The sequence below is a fragment of the Podarcis raffonei genome, chromosome 3, assembly GCF_027172205.1.
Source record: "Podarcis raffonei isolate rPodRaf1 chromosome 3, rPodRaf1.pri, whole genome shotgun sequence".
NCBI classification, from domain to species: domain Eukaryota; kingdom Metazoa; phylum Chordata; class Lepidosauria; order Squamata; family Lacertidae; genus Podarcis; species Podarcis raffonei.
Window position 1 is genome coordinate 100,225,436 of NC_070604.1, and position 18,571 is coordinate 100,244,006.

The window sequence follows — 18,571 nt, forward strand, 5'->3', positions numbered from 1 at the left end:
GCAGAGGATGCACTCCATTAAAAATATTGCTAATGTTATATCCTAATTAATGACCCACAATAATATTAATTGCTTCTTGAAAAGTATTACAACTTTCAAAATACAACAGATTTTGTAAAGACTATCTTAGAACTGTTTTTATGAGGCTGAACAGTTTTATTCAACATAGAATGTAAATTCTATCTAATGAACTAAAGTAACTCAAGGAACATTATTATATTTCAGTAACAGGTGAAAGAAATTCACTGAAATTAATATCGTAATCTACTGTAAATACTAGCAATGAATTCAAAGGTTATAAATTACGCTAACAAAATTAGTATTTGGCAGCTTACCATAAATTAAATGTCATTATATTAGGACTTTTGTTTTCTATGTCACAAAAATCAACATATGTTGTATATTTAAATTTGTTTTTATCTCTTTCCAAAAGTAATTTCAAATATACTGGAAAAGTATTTTTGAAGAGTAGCAGTATCACAAGCATTAAACCAAAACAAATAACTTTAATTTTAAGGAAGGGTAATTGCTTTAAAAAAGCATTTATAAACTTCTTTTTTTACTTACATAAAGTGTTGACTGTTCAATTGCTCCAATAGTGTATGAAACTATATATTTATCTTACTGCATGTCAAGACAGTTTAATTATTAATGTGGTCAATGCAATAGTATCTGCCTTGTGTACAAGCCAAAATGGTACTTGATCTGAAACCCCATGATGGTCAATGAACATACTCTTATTTTTAAAAACAATTCAATGGGTTGTATTCAAGGTAGCACTAAGGAGAGTGTTCCATGACAGCAAGGATTTCTCCTTGCACAAGGGAATGTTCACCCTCTCTCTTCTCACCTGTGCGTTCTCAAAATCTGTTTTGGGGGTTACCCCAGCACTCGAGAGCAGATTTGGGAATGGCATGGGATGTAAGGAGGAGTTAAGTCCCTTTGCACAAATGGAACTCATTCTGCTTGTGGAATTATTTAGTTGAATACTGCTTAGTATTAAACGTTATGCTGTTTTTACAATGTTAAGGTATCAAATACAGTATTGGTATTTAATTTGTATAATAATTAATTCACTATAACGACCGTAAATACATTTCTTTCACAATAGTATAGAATTTAAAAAGTTTAAAATAGGCATATAACAAAGGAGTACTAAAAAGTTCTTCTTTTAGCTGCTTCTAAAGATCCTCATTAATCAAAGGGTATTTAACGAACCTTTGCTCCATTTACCCACTGGATACATGCCGCAACAAAAAAACAAAGTCACTATTGGCAATACAGTGGTACCTCTGGTTAAGTACTTAATTCGTTCCAGAGGTCCATTCCTAACCTGAAGCACCACTTTAGCTAATGGGGCCTCCTGCTGCCGCCGGGCCGCCGGAGCACGATTTCTGTTCTTATCCTGAAGCACTATTTCTGGGTTAGCGGAGTGTGTAACCTGAAGCGTATGTAACCTGAAGCGTATGTAACCTGAAGCGTATGTAACCCGAGGTACCACTGTATGTGTACCTCTTTATTTGCTTTCTTGGCTTAATAGGCCAGTGACCATTTAAGACAGAGACAGAATCATTATCTGCCATAATGTTATCCCAGAGACCAGCCCCAGTGTTAAAGGGGTAGCACAAGAAACTATGGCACAAGAAAGCAGTCCGTTTCAATGGAAGAGGCATATTCCTAGAAGCTTATGTTACTTGCTCACAGCAAGCAGACAAACAGAAGTCCACAGCAGAGATGTGCAAGTGGGCCACTGCCTTAATTGATTCAGAAATAAACCAAGGCTCAGAAAATATTCCTTCTTCCAGTCAGCCCTCTTTGGTTCCCAAAGAACCCTCCCCATCAACTCCGCACTTCAGCCCCTTCTCTTCTTTTTATCAAGTCCTTAACTGACCAGGCAGTGGTGACAGCAGGTGAAGGCACATATGCGAGCTATCCTAGTATGCTGGCTTACTGACATACTCTATATCAGCCCACACCTTGACTTGTGAGAGATGAAGTATGGGGCTACTCCAATTTCTGCAACCTTCTGAACCCATGGGTAATCTGGGCTTATACGTTTAAAACACATGTTTAAAAACATGGCAGGGAGATCTTCTTTATGACAACCCTAGTTTAGTAGTTCACATTAGTAGTGACATCCACTGTCCCATATAAAATATAAAGTTTTTAATAATTATTGGCAGCTTCAGATTATTATCAATTAATACTGCTCACTTTAAAAAGACTATTCTCAAATTCTTACAAAGTATTAGTTCTGAGACAGCAGGTGAAAACTCCAAACATTACACTGCAATTGTAATTTCAGTGTACACGCAGCCAAAAGTATTTTTCACTTCTGTGCTCACTCAGGCTCAGAGAACCAGATGCGGAAATCTATTAAATATAATTTGCAATGAAAAATAGGCTTTATCTGGTTAACTCATCCTCAGAGCAGCCATCCCAGAATCAACAGAAATAAGCTTGTCCTTACTAACTTAAGTCCACTGATCTCAATGGTTTCTATGATGGCCAAAAACAACCCATATAGAGTACAGTGGTACCTCGGGTTAAGTACTTAATTCGTTCCGGAGGTCCATTCTTAACCTGAAACTGTTCTTAACCTGAAGCACCACTTTAGCTAATGGGGCCTCCTGCTGCTGCTGCGCCACCAGAGCACGATTTCTGTTCTCATCCTTAAGCAAAGTTTTAACCCGAGCTAATATTACTGGGTTAGCGGAGTCTGTAACCTGAAGTGTATGTAACCTGATGCGTATGTAACCCGAGGTACCACTGTATTATTTTGCACAGTATTCATTAGACCATGGTTTTCATGGGAAATTTTGTAACGTATTTCATAAATTAGCCATTAGATGGCACTATAGGTCAACTAGATTACAAAGTGCAAAACCTATACTTTGAATGTTCTGTTCCCACTAAATAAGTACCACAGATAGTAACTTTGATTGCTTACTCAAATATTGGGTAGAATCCAGATACAGCTCAACATATTTAAATCCTATTAATTTCAAAGGGAGGGAATTGAGCAAGTGCTTAACTCCAACTGAAACGAACAGGCTTCAAAGTGCTTCATTTAAGATGGATCATACTTTCCTGTTTTATGAAGATAAACGTAATTTTAGATTTATAAAAAGTAATGAGCACTGACCCATGCAACAAGCTCGTCTAATGGCTCATCATTTCTAAATTTAGGATTTGTCCTTTTTTGTTATTATTATCCTTATTTATGATCAATGGATTACAATAAATAGTAAATTATCTCTCTAGAAATCAGCAAGCTGATGCAATTACATGAATTTATTGTATTTATTGTAGTGAGATGCAAATGCACATAACTGCGTCACATAAATTAAGTAAAATAACTTTAATGATAGATCATTGATTACGTCCAACCTAAATCTCTAGCTTAACAAATAAACTGTGACCACAAGACAATGAAAATATTTAAAGAAACATTTAATTGCTACTGCTTAACCACAGAACCCTGGGGAATGGAATACCTGCATTGAGTAGGATCAGTCATGCTCTACATTATTCAACATCTCTAAGGTATTCGTCTGATGCATTCTAGATTACATTCAGCCTCATTCATAACTCAGGGCCAATTTATATGTAACCAACCACTGAAATGTGAGACAGGTTCTACATAGATGACTCACATGCCACACCAGTAGTGTCTATTTCTAGGAACCACATGGGACAGTTTGATTATATGATTACACCTACATCAACACCACAGTACTAGTGCTAGTGTGAGAAGTAGCCACATTATCCACTGATTTCAGAAGACTCCTGTAAACAAATGTTACTTGTATTCAATGTGACCCAACAAAGCAATTCCCATACCACATTAGCAGGACAAATTACAGGTTTTATGAAAATAGCCGCAAAATGGAAGCAAACAAGCCAAACCACAAATTATGACAGGCTTAAAGGGATCCTCCAAGTTGAAATGCTGTTACATTGGTACCTTGGTTGTCAAATGGCTTAGTTGTCGAACACATCAGCTCCTGAATACCGCAAACCTGGAAGTGAGTGTTCCAGTTTGCAAACGTTTTTTGGAAGCTGAATGTCCAACGCAGCTTCCGTAGCTTCCAACTGGGTGCAGGAAGCTCCCGCAGCCAATCGGAAGCCGCACCTTGGTTTTCAAACCGTTTCAGGAGTCAAATGAACTCCCGGAACGGATTAAGTTCAACAACCAAGGTACTACTATACTAAAGTGTCTTTGACATATTCCTTAACCTTCAAGAAAGGAGCAAGCTTTTTCCCCACTGTTGAACTTTTTATATTATATTGAGCTCCGTGAAGTTCAATGCTTTCAAAAACATTACCCTCAAATTTTTCTGAAGCACTAAATATTGTAATTATTCATTATATTTCCAAAAACAGATTTTTTATATTATAGTTATACACACATTGGTCCTCTTTGCACATAAGACACAGATCATTCCAAATCTGATCCTGCTCTAGTACAAACAAAAGCAATAAACCATTATTCCTGGCTTAGCATTACATCCAAACCAAAGATGGTGGTTTGTTTTTCTTCAACAAGTCATGTTCAGAAAGCCAAAAACGAATTTTGGTTTTAGATTGTAATTCATGTGAAGCAAATCAAACCACAGTTGCTAGTTCAGACATAACTCTAATCCAGGGACTGTGGTTTGTTGCTCCTATTTGTGCTAGGGAAACAGCAGGTTTACTGCAATATTCGGATACAGTCAGTATCTAACTTACTTTACGCTATATAATTTTGGTTTCACAGAAAAGATTTTATCCATAGTTTAAAACTAAGAAATCCTAGTCATCTTTACTCTTTTAATATATCTGAACCACAAATTCAGTGGGAAATGTTGATTACTTTGCTTTTTTTCTTTTGAGACATGTTACCTATGTCAAAGCTGCTTGTCTCGTTCTCTACCATCCTTCGCACTTTCATGTGCTCTAACTACACCCAGCAGATGGTCTATAAACTAGATGAAAAGGGGGAGGGGAAGAAATTGAATTACTTTTTTGCTTCAAAGTCCGTAAGTTTAACAAAGATTTAGACAAAAATTAGCCCTTTTTGTAATATAAAATTTGAGTCCATCAAGCAATTAAGACTTTCACAAAATCTTAATATACATTTTTAACATGTATTATAAAGTATATGATATAGTGATGGGATAAAAACTAAAAATATAATTCAATGAAAAGAAATTAGGAGTTCATATTATTTTTAAAAATTAATAAGGTTACTGTTACATAAACACAAAACAAGCGGAAGTCTGAATTTACAGCACAATCTTATGAAGTTTTATTGTATTCAGTGAGGCTTACTTCAGCTAAGTGTGCACCGCAATCAAAGACTGCCTTCACGCAGCACAATTCTCTACATGTCTACTCAGTTCTGAGTAAACCCACTGATTTCCTTGGTATTGGCTTACTGGTGAGAGTTACAGGATTGTGGTTACAATCATTTTCTCTAGTCCATATAAAATTCATTTGATGTACACAAACTATAAAGTAAGGTTTTTTTAGGCTTGGAGAAGGGGGAGAGGAAGGGAACACTGAGAGGGCAGAAGCCCCAATTTAAGGAATGGTCTATTTCAGGAAGGAACTGTGCCAGTGGTGCAGCTAGGTAATTTTAGACCCTGAACTTAGTGGTCTTATTGGGAGGAAGGGCATTAAGCACTCATATATGTTACTTCAGTTATGATGTCATCGAGTTCAGTGGGACTTACTCCCAGGTAAGTTGGTCTAAGACCCAAGTGGACCCACAATAATTTGCCAGAGGTGGCATGTATATTTAGCTCTTCCGCACGTACAAGGAGGAAACACATGGGGAGCGGTCACTGCATGAGCCTTACCAAATTTTCTCCCACTTCTGAATCACCACCTCAGAAGGAACAGCAGTTATTCCAGCCCTAACTAGAACATAGTCATGGCAATAACTAATACACAAATCTGACCTCTTTTAGCCCCTTAATTATAGGTGCCTCCAAGCTGTATTCCAGGTGCACTGAGCTACTATCCCCAAATTATTTAATTCTGTAACCTCAAACTTTCTGTGGGCATGGCTGATCTGCTGAAGAGTTTAGATCAAGAACAGCTAGCCATTATGATTACACTGGACCTTACAGCTGCATCCCATCAGAAATGACTGAACATGAACTGCCTCTTCAAGATGAGCCAACTTGAATAAAATACACCTACAAAATTTATATCCACAAGATGAGATTGAATCACTAATGAAGAAGGTGTTGTTCCAAAGAGATTTAAATGTGTTCCTCTATGTGCTGTTCTACACCCATGTGATTCAGTAGCAGACACTTAAGAGTGCCATAGGTAAACATAACGTATCTCTTACCCCTTTGCATCATAGTACTTTTTTCTCTGATCTGGAGAAATCCTGAATATGGCCTGCTGGGAAGACTGGTGGGGAATGTATGAAGGGTGCAATATGAGGGTCTGAAGGGCACAATATTAATGTCCTCAACTGACAAGTTCAGATCAAGGAAGTGGGTCGTCATCATAGTCAAATTTTGAATACTGAGTTTGAGATTGATGTGATAATTGTGATTTTATTTGTCCTGTGGTGGTTTTGCCCCAATGGTCCCTGGTGGTCACAAAGCTCAGTTTCTGCTATATCCTCCTATGTGGGCCTCCAGTAATGCTGCTTTGTCACTAAATTGTTCATAACGGAATAGCATAGTTACTTTCTGCTCTAAGCAACTGTGATCAGATCAGATCTGTCCTACATTCCTTACATTTAGTGCCTTTAGATTGGAAGGTAATTTAAAATTGTACTGCTAGTTTTCAAAGCCTTGACAACTTAAAAAATTAGCAGATTCTAATGGTATCCCATCCACGAGTTCTTTAAAAACACAAATGTGAAATTGCTGATCTTGAAATAAAATCAGTCTCCATACTTGAGAACTGGAAATAATAACTTTTTTTAAAAGGATGTGGGGGTGCCAAAAAATTACACATTTGTTAGCTTAAAGTATATCCTAAATACACTGAAAATATTGTTAAAGATAAAATTACCAAGTGCTGAGAAGAACAAGTTTTGCTGGAAAAACTTCATGTGCTTTCTGCAGAAATAAGTCTGCCTCGCTATTCTGTTCAGAGTTCCTTGATAGTGACAACAAGCACATTTTATCCTTCTGCTTTCAAAAAGTGTTTGACTAATTCCTTCACCAAAGTAAACTTAGAAGCTAGTGGATAAGAGGTCAGAGCACAAATGGATGGTTTTCACAATGAGGGAGGTAAGGAACTGTATTGGAACAAGAACTTTTTAAATTATTCATTAATTATCTGGAGCTAGGCATAAGCAATAAGATGGTAGTTTGCTGATGACACCAAATTATTCAGAATGGTAAAAAAAAGCAAACAAACTCCAAAAAGAGCTCTCCTAACTGGCTAAATAGGCAATAAAAAGGCGAAATTATCTTACCCACTCAAATGCTTCAATCTGCAAAGCTGGCACTTTGACAAGTGCCATCTAATGATGAAAACCTCACTGTAGTTTCTGGTAACTGCTAAAAACTTTTTTGCTTAGGTAAACCTACTAGACATATAATTTTATTACATCTATTTGTTGTAAAACTACAGACTTTTACTTATATTTTGATACATTTTACTTTGCCTACTGTTTTTATTGGTGTTTTAATGAATTTTTGTACTGCTTTATGTAAAACTTAAAAACAAAAGAGGTTTTTGTTGTTTAAACGGGGGGAAAACTTGTTAAATAAATAACATAAAGTGTGGTTCAGTGTAAGTAACAGCAAAGTGATACATTTCATGGTAAAAAAAATCCTAACTTTACAAGGCAACTTTGGAGTCTGAGCTGGCACTGACTGACCAACAAATAGCTCGAGGTTGTGGTGGATAGCTCAATGAAAACAATTGACCAGGATGCTGCAGCTGTGAAAAAAGTAAATCGCATGATAGCTATTATTAGGGAAGGAATCAAAAATAAAACTTCCAGCATCACATCATTAAAATACAAATATATGGTGTGTCCATGCTTTGAGGTACAGTACTGTGTACAGTGGTACCTTGGTTCTCAAATGCCTTGGTTCCCAAACGCCGAAAACCCAGAAGTAAGTGTTCCAGTTTTCTAACGTTTTTCGGAAGCAAAACGTCCGATGCAGCTGTTGGCTATTGTTTCCGGGGCGTCTGCACCAATCAGAAGCTGTGCCTTGGTTTTCAAACATTTTGGAAGTCAAACGGACTTCCGAAGCAGATTAAGTTTGGAGCTTTTGTTTTTGCTATTTATTTTGTGTTTTTGTTTTTGAGGCTTATTCAGTTAATTTGTTTTTATGTCTGTGTGGAACCCAATTCAGCTACTTATTGGTTGATTGTGTGACTGTGGAAATGGATAAAAGTCCCCCATCCAAACAATGACTATCATCAGTGCGGGTAAGGAGAAAAAATAATTTTAATTTTTATCATCTACAATACTGTCTTATTTATTTTATAGTACAGTACATTGATACCATGTGCTGCTCTGGTTTGCCAGAAGCGGCTTAGTCATGCTGGCCACATGACCCAGAAGCTGTACGCCGGCTCCCTCGGCCAATAAAGTGAAATGAGCACCACCACAACCTCAGAGTCATCCACGACTGTACCTAATGGTCAGGGGTCCCTTTACCTTACATTGATTATTGCTTTCATTTTATGGACCAATAGTCTCATTAGATAGTAAAATTCATGTTAAATTGCTGTTTCAGGGGTTGTTTTTAAAAGTCTGGAAGAGGTGAATCCGTTTTGCATTACTTTCTATGGGAAAGCGCCCCTTTGTTTTGGAACACTTTGGTTTTGGAACGGACTTCTGGAACAGATTAAGTTTGAGAACCAAGGTACCACTGTATTGTTCTGGGCATGCCATCTCAAAAAGTTATGTAGGACTAGGGGCGGGCGGGGAGAGATTAAAAAGGGGGTAACCAAAATTTTCAAGCGGGTAGAGCAATTCTCAGTTTATGCCATAAGGTTACAACAGTGTTTTGGGGTTTGTTTGTTTGTTTGTTTTAAGAGCATTTTAGCAGGGACATGACAGACATGAAAGGTTAGAAGTGTGACCCTACTTTCATTTGTTAAGATACTTTGGAGGATATGGCATTTTTGCTATTAATACATAACAAAATTAGTTCTGTATTTATGTATAGTTGTGTTTTTATTCTATGTTGGAAGCTGTCCAGAGTGGTTGGGGCAACTCAGTCAGATGGGCAGGATAGAAATATTATTATTATTATTATTATTATTATTATTATTATTATTATTATTACTACGACTACTACTTCTACTACTACTTCTTTAAGAGTTGTCTAATAAACAATATGTCATATGGAAATGAGTGGACAAAGCTACACTATGCAACATTTTAAAGCTGGAAATCACCAGACAATATTTCAGTTGATTGTTACCAATGGAAATTCAATCTACCATAGCCAAGTACCTATCTAGTTTCATTGGGTTATATAATCTTGATTTATTAAAGAGCTAGTAAATGGCTTTCAAAACACAAGCATTATGATAATAACAGACTAAAGGAAAAAAACGTATCTAGTTTCATACCTTCTAAAAAACAAACTGGTGATGACAAAGTTATTTTGCTAATGCTTAAAATATTTATTTAACCATTTTACTTCCTATTCTCAATGCTCAAGGCAACTTACAACAATGATAAAAATATGTTTCCTCACATCCATTCAGTCTTAATTATTTAAACAGGGGCAGGAGTGTCTGGATTCGTTTCAAAACTCTCTCTATATCCCACAGGTTATTGGAATTTAGGCCTCTTTGCAGATTAGCTTTACCCCTTTCAAGTGTCAGAGGTGGTGATAGACCAACAAAAGGAACAATGTTTCCAGTGCAGTGGAGCATTGGGTTATCTCTACAAAACATTTTGCAAAACAGACCCCATAAGCACACTTCTGTTGCTAAGAAAAACAGAAAACTAAAAGGCCTGAACCTGAGATAGGCATAAGATGCCATCTGAATGCTTGTGGCCCACAAATAGTATCATGGTGTAAATTAATTAGCAGCCAAGGTGGAAGGGTTCAGTCCTAATAAATTCCTCTTTGCAAAGTTTTGTGATGATTCCATGTTTGTCTGATACTACTCTGACATAGCACTTTGGTGCTGAGATAAACCTGTATATATGCCAGACTTATATTCAAATTGTTAGCTGTAAAATGTATTATACCAAAATCAATCATGTATTTTGAATAGGTTATATTTTCCAAGTACTTTAATTTAGACTTGAAAGGAGAATGGGCTTACTGAATACGTATGTACTTGGACTTTTTAAATGTAAACCACTTTGAGATCTATTGACAGTAAGCGGCCTATAAATGACTTAAATAAGTAAAATAAATAACTTTCAGTACATTTAAGATTTGACACATATAGCCTATAGCCTGGATCCAAAGAACCATACAACTATGGCTATGCATTAAAATAAACTTTTGACTTGTGATTCTGGAACAGCAATTTTCCATGCTGCATTGCAAGCCTCTTTTGAAACTGAAAATTTCAAATGCAGATTGTGATACTGAATGGGAGTTTGCCATGCAAGAAGAAGAAGAAGAAAAGAATAAAATAATTTCCACTGGACAACTTTAGTGCTTTGGCATGCTTAAAAGAGCTTAATTAAGGTTTCATTCATTCATTGAGATTCCTGCATTGCAGGGGGTTGGACTAGATGACCCTACAATTTGTAATTCAATTATTTTATTATTCTATCACATTTTGTATTATGTCCTTCTTTAAAGGGAGGTGTGACAAACTGTCCGTCTCTGGACCAGGTCTTGCCTTTCAATTCTTTTGAAATGGCCCACCAGTCATCTTTCACCCAAATTTTTGCCAGCAGCACTTCACACTGAAGGAGATTTGAACCAAGGTCTTCCCAGGCCAAATCTAAGATTCTGTCCACTACACTACAGTGGCTATACAAATTGCTCTGTAGCAAGCATTTCTCACATGAAGACAGCAGGAGAATAGTTGGCCTGAAATAGGCTTTACTACATGCAAAAAATATAGAAATGATTCTTAAGCACAACTAGATTGAATTTGAAGCAACTTCCTGGAAATCTGATTGCAGAGTAAAGGAACAACCACTGCATCCATAGTCCTAACACTCATGGCAGTAACAGCAGAGTAAGAGACAGACAACTGGGCCCAATTCAGACCTGATTGCTATGCCACCTATCAGCTAGCACAACGGCTAGGTCCAATGCTGACATACAACAGTCATGAGGCAGCAGATCTTGGGCCAGCTCAGCATCAGCCTCTTCACAACCTTGGAATGCCCCATTCCAGGGCTGTGTGCTGCCCCCACCGGTGGGGACATTCAGCAGCCAGTGGGAGACCAGCTGAGCTGAAGAGAGCTGAACATAAGGGTCTGGATTGCTCTTTCCTTAACTCTTCTAGGCTGTTCCACTATTTAAAAAAATGTTTACATAATTAAAAGTATTCAAAAAAGTTGCTTACCTTTTCTAATGCAAATTAGTTCATGTACGCCACAGGGTCTTTCACCACCTGTCCATAGAAAGAGAGTTAAGTGGGGAAACAATGCAATATATTTCAGTATTCATAAACTTATCTTAGGCATGCTTAATAATCATCCAATGGTATTTTTAATTATTTGAAAGAGCTTCAAACTTACTTACAGTATCAAATGGGGGTTATTAGTTTTTTATTCTATCCTCTATAGACAACAATAGATTCAAAATAATAATTTAGATAATTATAACTCATATTGGAGCAATTTACCTTGGTACTTAAGTATGTAAGCTTTGCAGTTATACAGAGTACTTTACTGGACAGAATGAAATTTCAAGCTAATGAAAATGAGTTGTTCGCCAGAGCAAGTAACCCAGTCAAAAGCCATCTGTACATTTACAATACTTAAGTGTCCAAAAATGTTGGTTTGGCTTACTAGCCAGCCCTTACCAGTGCCTGACACAAGTCACTTCCCATTTGTTGAGATGCAGGGTCATCTCACATTTTGGCAGCATATGGGTAAAATAAGAAACAGCAGCAGTCTTTCTTATGCTGATGGGAAGGGACTCCTGCTATTTCTTACCTGCTTAAAAATTGCAATGGAAAACGAGCCTGTGGGCTGCTGTGTGTACTCATCCCTGGCAAGTAGATTTGTGGATGGATACCTGTAATACTATACTATGCAAGACTATATTGCTAGGAGTTTGTGGTGTTGAGATCTGTGCCAGAACCTTCTAATCCCTGGATCCACCAAGTGTTAAAAGCTAACCAAGCCAAGTTAGCTGTCTGATGAGGTGATTAAGGAGCTTGGTGTGAGATGGCAAATGGGTAGGGGGCCCTCACTCAAGAGACAAGCCAGAGTTTGGAAGAGAGTTGAGAGGGCAATGTGATCTAGAAATAAAGCAGCAAGCTGGAGAGAGAGGCAGAGATACATTTGAGAGCAATACAGGTATTTGATTTCTATTTGAATCTAAGGCTGCGGCTATGGGAGAAACAAGATCCTTTTGGGGTATTAATGCTGGGAACCCCTACATTGTAGGCTCAGGTTGTATATACAGTGGTACCTTGGTTTACAACCAAAATCCGTTCCAGAGGTCCGTTTGTAAACCAAAACAGGTTGTAACCCAAGGCGTGCTTTCGCCAATGGGGCCTCCAAAATTTGTTCGTAATCCAAAAAAATGGGTTGTAATCCAAAAAAATAGGTTGCAAACTGGGACACGCATTTACGGGTTTGACGTGTTTGTAATCCAAAACATATGCGAACCAAGGTACCACTGTATGTGTAAATGAACCATATATCATAAAGACACCACAGTCTCCACTGTGCCTCATTTCCAAAAGGAAACATAAACCCTGGGAAAGTGCCCAGAACCCCTGGAATATTGCACAGCTTGGAGACTGGGGTGGCATGCAACAATATTATACTATATAATTACTACAAAATGTGATCCTCAGTCCCACCAGTCAGGTTTATTCATTAAGTCTTTAGCAGTCAGAGATTCAACAATATTTCAAGAAATTGTGTAAGAAAGTTTTTTCACTGTATGTAAAATAAATCCCTTCATCCATGTACGGTGAACGAACCTAAAGCATATACTTCTGAATTTCTGAATTTCAGAGACTGGGGTAGTTATATTTACAGTATCTCACTATTTCCACTACTATTCAATCAAATTTGCACCAAGGACCTTTTTTTTTATTGCTCTGGATTATGACAAGCATAATTACAAAACCACACCAAGGTTAAGCAGCAATATTATGCTGCTAAAAGCAGTACTGACCCAGGCAATTGTGCTGGGTTATAGAGGGTGTGGGACTTGCTCTCACTGGACCAACTGCATCCTTTTGGATTGTAAGGGAGATAGCACAAGAGCCACAAACAAAATGCCTTTCCAATAACTTTGGAAGGAAGACCTGCAAAAGCTCTGTGCCTGAAGGCACTCACATCACAGCGATTGCTTGGCAGATAACAGCAACCCCAGGGCTAACAAAACATATCCCTCAATGAAAACTATGTGTAACTCGCCCTCCAAAGATGGGGGGGGGGGGGGATGAAGTGAAAAACAAGAAAAAATGAGATTTCAACCAGCAAACACTGACAATAAAACAGAAAGCAACATGGAGACAGAACACCAGAGAAAAAGATTTAGAAGCAACAGAAGGTGAAAGGAAAGACAAACCCCAAAACACCCATAGCAACTCGAAAGTATTTCTGACAGAACTCTTCAGAGCTTAGGCCAGACCCAACCTAATCAAAGCTCTGGTCTGGAGGGCAGGATGGCTCCTCCCTACAAGGCTTACAAGGACCCTGCCTATTTCACCATCCCATGTGTTAGGAATGTATCCTAGCATCATCTGGCAAACAATGCTTTAAAAAGCTTAACTATAGTTTGACATGATGTCCAAAATGATGAACCATATTTTGTAAAGCAGAATCGCAATCCATGTTTTGAATTGACGGACCATAGTAACAACCACTGCTCCACCTGCAGAGGCTACTGTACCATGAAAACAGGAGAAAAAGTGCCAAGAGGAACTCTTAAGTCTCAGTTCAGGCATAGAATGGTTGGGCTCAGGGACTCAGAAGGGCCCATCACTGATATTTCTCTTGTATTCTACGTAACAAAATTAACATCTAGAACCATTCACTACCATTACAGGATCCTCTCAACACTTTAAGAATGCATTTTCCATTTAGGAGTTTTAACAAATATCCTATCTTTAGTAGCTCTGAAAAGTGCACTTTTATGAAGGCAAGATGTATATCAATAAAAAGCAACAACAAAACACCAAATAATATTAAGTGTTAGGCACCTCTGGAAGAAGATGCAGGATATAAATTTAACAGATAATATATGTGTTCTCTTGTTATTAAATGTGGTGAACTGGAAAAATAATTAAAACAGTTTCAGATATAAGACATATTCAGATATTTACATGATAATCTCCCTCATTTTTTCTTAAAAAAAGAAAATCAATGTCTACAAGATAAACAAACAAGGATAATAAAGATGGCAATGACAACTAATTAATTTGATCAAGACAAATAACTGTCTTCTAAGACAGGCCAAAACACCAGACAGCATAGCTGGAAATGATCAACAAAGATTGCACTACTCTATTAATGTCATGTGTTGTTACACACTTTTCAAGACTATAAAACAGACACAAGCTAGTTGGCTAGGTAGAAAATTACTCTGTCCATTCAGATGCAAATAAAATGTTTTAAATGAAGTGTAAGGTACAATATACAAATGTAATATTAGATGATGACAATGAGCTATGCAAAATTCAATGTATTTTTCAAAACGTTTTTTAAAACAGCATTTTCACAGCTTTTTTATATTTGTGTAGATTCCACCTTAGTATGTAATTCAACTGAGTAACTGTGAAATATTGTTTCCCAATGTGCACTTCCAAGAACATAATCACACCTTCTAAGCCCACTTGCAATGCTTAAAGCTTAAAGGGAACAAATCTTGCCATAAATGATGACATATGGATTATTTTACTGCCATAATTGTCTGCATTTATATACCTTACATGGGAAAGGACTGATTCAGACTAAGATCCTATGCATAATGACAGTGTTCTCGAAGCTACCAGCATGAGTTTGGCCAAACTGCGGGAGGCAGTGAAAGACAGGAGTGCCTGGCGTGCTCTGGCCCATGGGGTCACGAAGAGTCGGACACGACTAAACTACTAAACAACAACAACAAAACTTGCTTAAGTCACAAAACTTGTGACTTATTTTCAAGGAAGCATGCATTGGATCAGACTGCTAATACACAAACTAGATAAATGTGCATGTCAAATGCATGAAACCAACTATTCTCAAAGAATAGAAGTAAGGAAAACGGGAAAAGAAGACAAGATTTTCAGACAAACTTTAGTTTTATGTAGAGAGTACAAGTAAACGGACATTACCAGTGTTAAATCCGTACCTCTCTCTAAGAACTGAACTTGATATTAATAAGAACATTTTCCATCTCATCAGCGGCAATGAATTCTCCCCCCCCCCCAAAAAAAAACTTCCTGCAGTGTCAACCAAATGCACTGAATACTCCCACACTCTACAAAATTTAAAAGGTATATTTGAAAAGAATGGAGTTCAGAAAGACCAATGACTGCCTTCCTTGGGAAGTGGGGAAAGAGAAGCTCCTCTCTCTCTCCCTCTCTCTTTTTTGTTTGCAGACTTTTAGTTGTGAAGCAGCTGATTAAAAAGTCCGCCTGAAGTCTACTCAAGTCTGTTGCTCTTTCTGCATCATTTGAATATATATATATATATATATATATATATATATATATATATATATATTTACCCCCTCCTCTTATTCAAATGATGCGGAAAGCGCAACAGACTTGGAAACACTCCACGCAACCAGCTGTATCCAAGGCTGAGGGCAGCATCTCTAGGAGATAGGTCAGGCGGCGGGAAATGGGGGGGGGCGTTGAACCCTGCTTGTTTGCAGCCCCCCTGAAACCCAGCTGCGTGACGGCAGCCTTTGCGAGGCTGTTTTTATTTCTCTCAGGCACTTATTAAAGGCTTGCCAGAAGGCGTTTGGCGAAGTGAGAAAAAGAAAGCGGGTTTCTTCCGCCCCACTTCTTCTTGAGGCACCTTTTCGCCTTCCAGGAGCTGCTGCTGCCTGTGGCACAGGGCGGGGGGGGGGGGCTAAAACAGACAGAACTTCTAAGTAAAACGGGTCAATAACGGTGTGGTAACTACTATTCCTGAGGAGGACAATTTTTACACGTCAGCGAAGAGAGTCAGCCACCTACACCATGTAAACAGACTATTCAGGACCCCCACCATTATATCGGCGTGGGTTTGCGGAGGCGGCTGCCTCTCGTCTTCGGCGCCCACAAAAAATGCCTCGACTCCACGGGGAGCAAACGGCCGCTGCTACCGGGGGTCGAGCTGAGGCAGCGCCTGGCACCACAGGGCGGGGGGAGAGCCGCCCCGAGCGCCCCTTCGCCCCCGCCGCTCACTTTGGGGGAAAGACCACTCATCATTCCCCCGCGCCCGCCACCCTGGTTTGGGTTTTGTTTTTTTTAATTGTCATTCTTTTAATTTATGCGTTTGTTTATTCCGCCGCCTCTCCTCAGGGGCAGGCAGCCCGCGCGCGCGCCCCCGACCCCCACCCACCGGTACCACAGCGCCGTTGCTCGCCCCTCCCCCTCGCTCCCCGCGCCCGCTGCCCAGGTAGGGGGAAGGAGGGGGGGTTATTCGAGAGGAGAGGAGCCCGTTATTGGCCTACTTACCATCAATCGCCATGATCTTCCAGGTGGGCCGTACCAAGTGGAACGCACGTAGGAGGCACACGCTGTCGGGTAAAAGCCGGGAAGGAACAGCGGCGATGGGGAAGGGAAGCGCCCGAGGGTGGGGGGGAAGGAGGAGGCAGCGGCAAGAGGAGGGAGGGGGGGCTGTTAAACAGAGCGGAGCGTGCCAGGGCTGTGGACCTGCGCGTGACTCCTCCTCCCCCCCTCCAACTCCTCCTCCCTCCCTGCTCCGCGCGCCCAGATTCGAAAGTGCGGCGGTGGCTTTTTCTTCGTCTTCTGTTTCTGCCGGCGCGCGGCGCGGCAGTTGACACCATCTCGCGGACCAACGGTCGTCCCACATTTTCCCGCTGTCAGTCAAACCGCGCGGCGAGGACGCCGCTACCCGCCGCTGCTGCTGCAGCCTCCCAACGCGAGCCAAGCCTCGCTGTTCAGCCTCTCGGAGGCCGGGCGTGGGTGTGAAGGAGGAGGTGGGGTGCTTGGGTGTTGTTTCCCTGCCTCACCCGCCGCGGGCGTCGCCGGATAAAAAGGCCTTATGTGAAAAGAGACGCGCTTGAGGCAGTCTATCTAAGGAGAGTCGCGGGCATCCAGCTTCCTGAGGGGGTTGCTGCATTAGTTCAGCGTCGCAAGCGGAGCCAGGGCCGGCGAGGTGAGGCGACTGCCTCAGGTAGCGGGATCCACCCGAGCAGCAGATCCCCATGTCGATCTGTCTCTCTCCACTACCACCCTGCCTTGTTTCTGATGTAGATATTCCCGTACTCCAGAGCATGTGCGTAACTGGGGGGGCAACTGCCCCCCAAAGCAATACAAATCTGAGGTTCTGACCCCCATAAAAAAGCCTCCCCCCCAAAAAAATCCTGGCTGCACCCATGGGCTCCACCGGGTAGCACAACCGGTTTGGCTGTACTGGGTGCCAGAGAGGGTCTACAACAATGATGTAGAACAGAGCGCCAGAGGTGGGTGGGTGGGTACCAAATTTTAGTGCCACACAGGGTGCTGTTGAAATTTGAGAGCCCAAAGTTTGCTACTGCTCAGTCTTCCTGGGTGGGGAGAAGAGCGCCATTTCGAGGTCTGCCTCAGGTGCCAAAATGTCTTGGGCCGACCCTGAGCGGAGCAAGGGCACTTGTGGCAACCGCAAAGCAGTGGCAGGTCTTGATGTGTTAAATTTCAGTGGCACCCTATGCCTCTCATGCTCCATTGTAAATCATAGCCCACAAGGCTTTGCACCCAGTGCAACCAAACAGGTCACAGCCCCCTAAATTTGCCTCTACATGAAGACTTAACAGATTTCTTACACTATAGGTTTTCGTGGTGTAGTGGTTAGAGTGTCACACTAGGACCTGGGAGATACTGGACTTCATATCGCCACTCAGCTTTGAAGCTCACTGGGTGACGTTGGGCCAGCCACTGCCTTCCAGCCTCACCTACCTCACAGGGTTGTTGTGGTGATTACGTGAAGATTTGGGAGAACCATGTATGTGAGCTGCCTGGAGAAAAGGGCAGGATATAAATGCAATAAATAAATAAGTCTTCAAGTGTATGAAATGTTATCCTGAGCTACAGAAACATATACAGGGGTACAGAAATTGCACATTCAAATACATATATGCCTTCATATTACTTTCAAATACAGTGGACGTTTGGGTTGCGAACGTGGTCCATGCGGGATGCACATTTGCAACCCGCAGCGTTCACAACCCGTGTCTGCGCACATGCGGGTTGCGATTCGGCGGTTCTGCACATGCGCAAAGCGCGATTTAGCTTTTCTGCGCATGTGCAACCACCGAAACCCAGAAGTAACCCGTTCTGG

The 18,571-nt window shown here is 40.3% G+C and overlaps 1 protein-coding gene across 5 annotated transcripts in view; it reads right to left on the reverse strand.

The window, feature by feature from the left end:
- The window catches only part of SYT14 (synaptotagmin 14), a 76,742-nt gene extending 59,638 nt beyond the window's left edge, over positions 1–17,104 (reverse strand). For 3 of the 5 annotated variants that reach the window (XM_053383268.1, XM_053383266.1, XM_053383265.1), the window contains exons 1-2: positions 16,747–17,104; positions 11,473–11,520 (exon numbers count right to left, since the gene is read on the reverse strand). In XM_053383268.1, the coding sequence (XP_053239243.1) occupies positions 11,473–11,520; positions 16,747–17,104 (406 nt within the window). Of the gene's footprint in view, positions 1–4,884; positions 4,968–11,472; positions 11,521–16,263; positions 16,335–16,746 lie in introns of those variants that run through there. The other 2 variants (XM_053383270.1, XM_053383269.1) reach the window with 2 other exon arrangements.
- Positions 17,105–18,571: the final 1,467 nt, after the last annotated feature.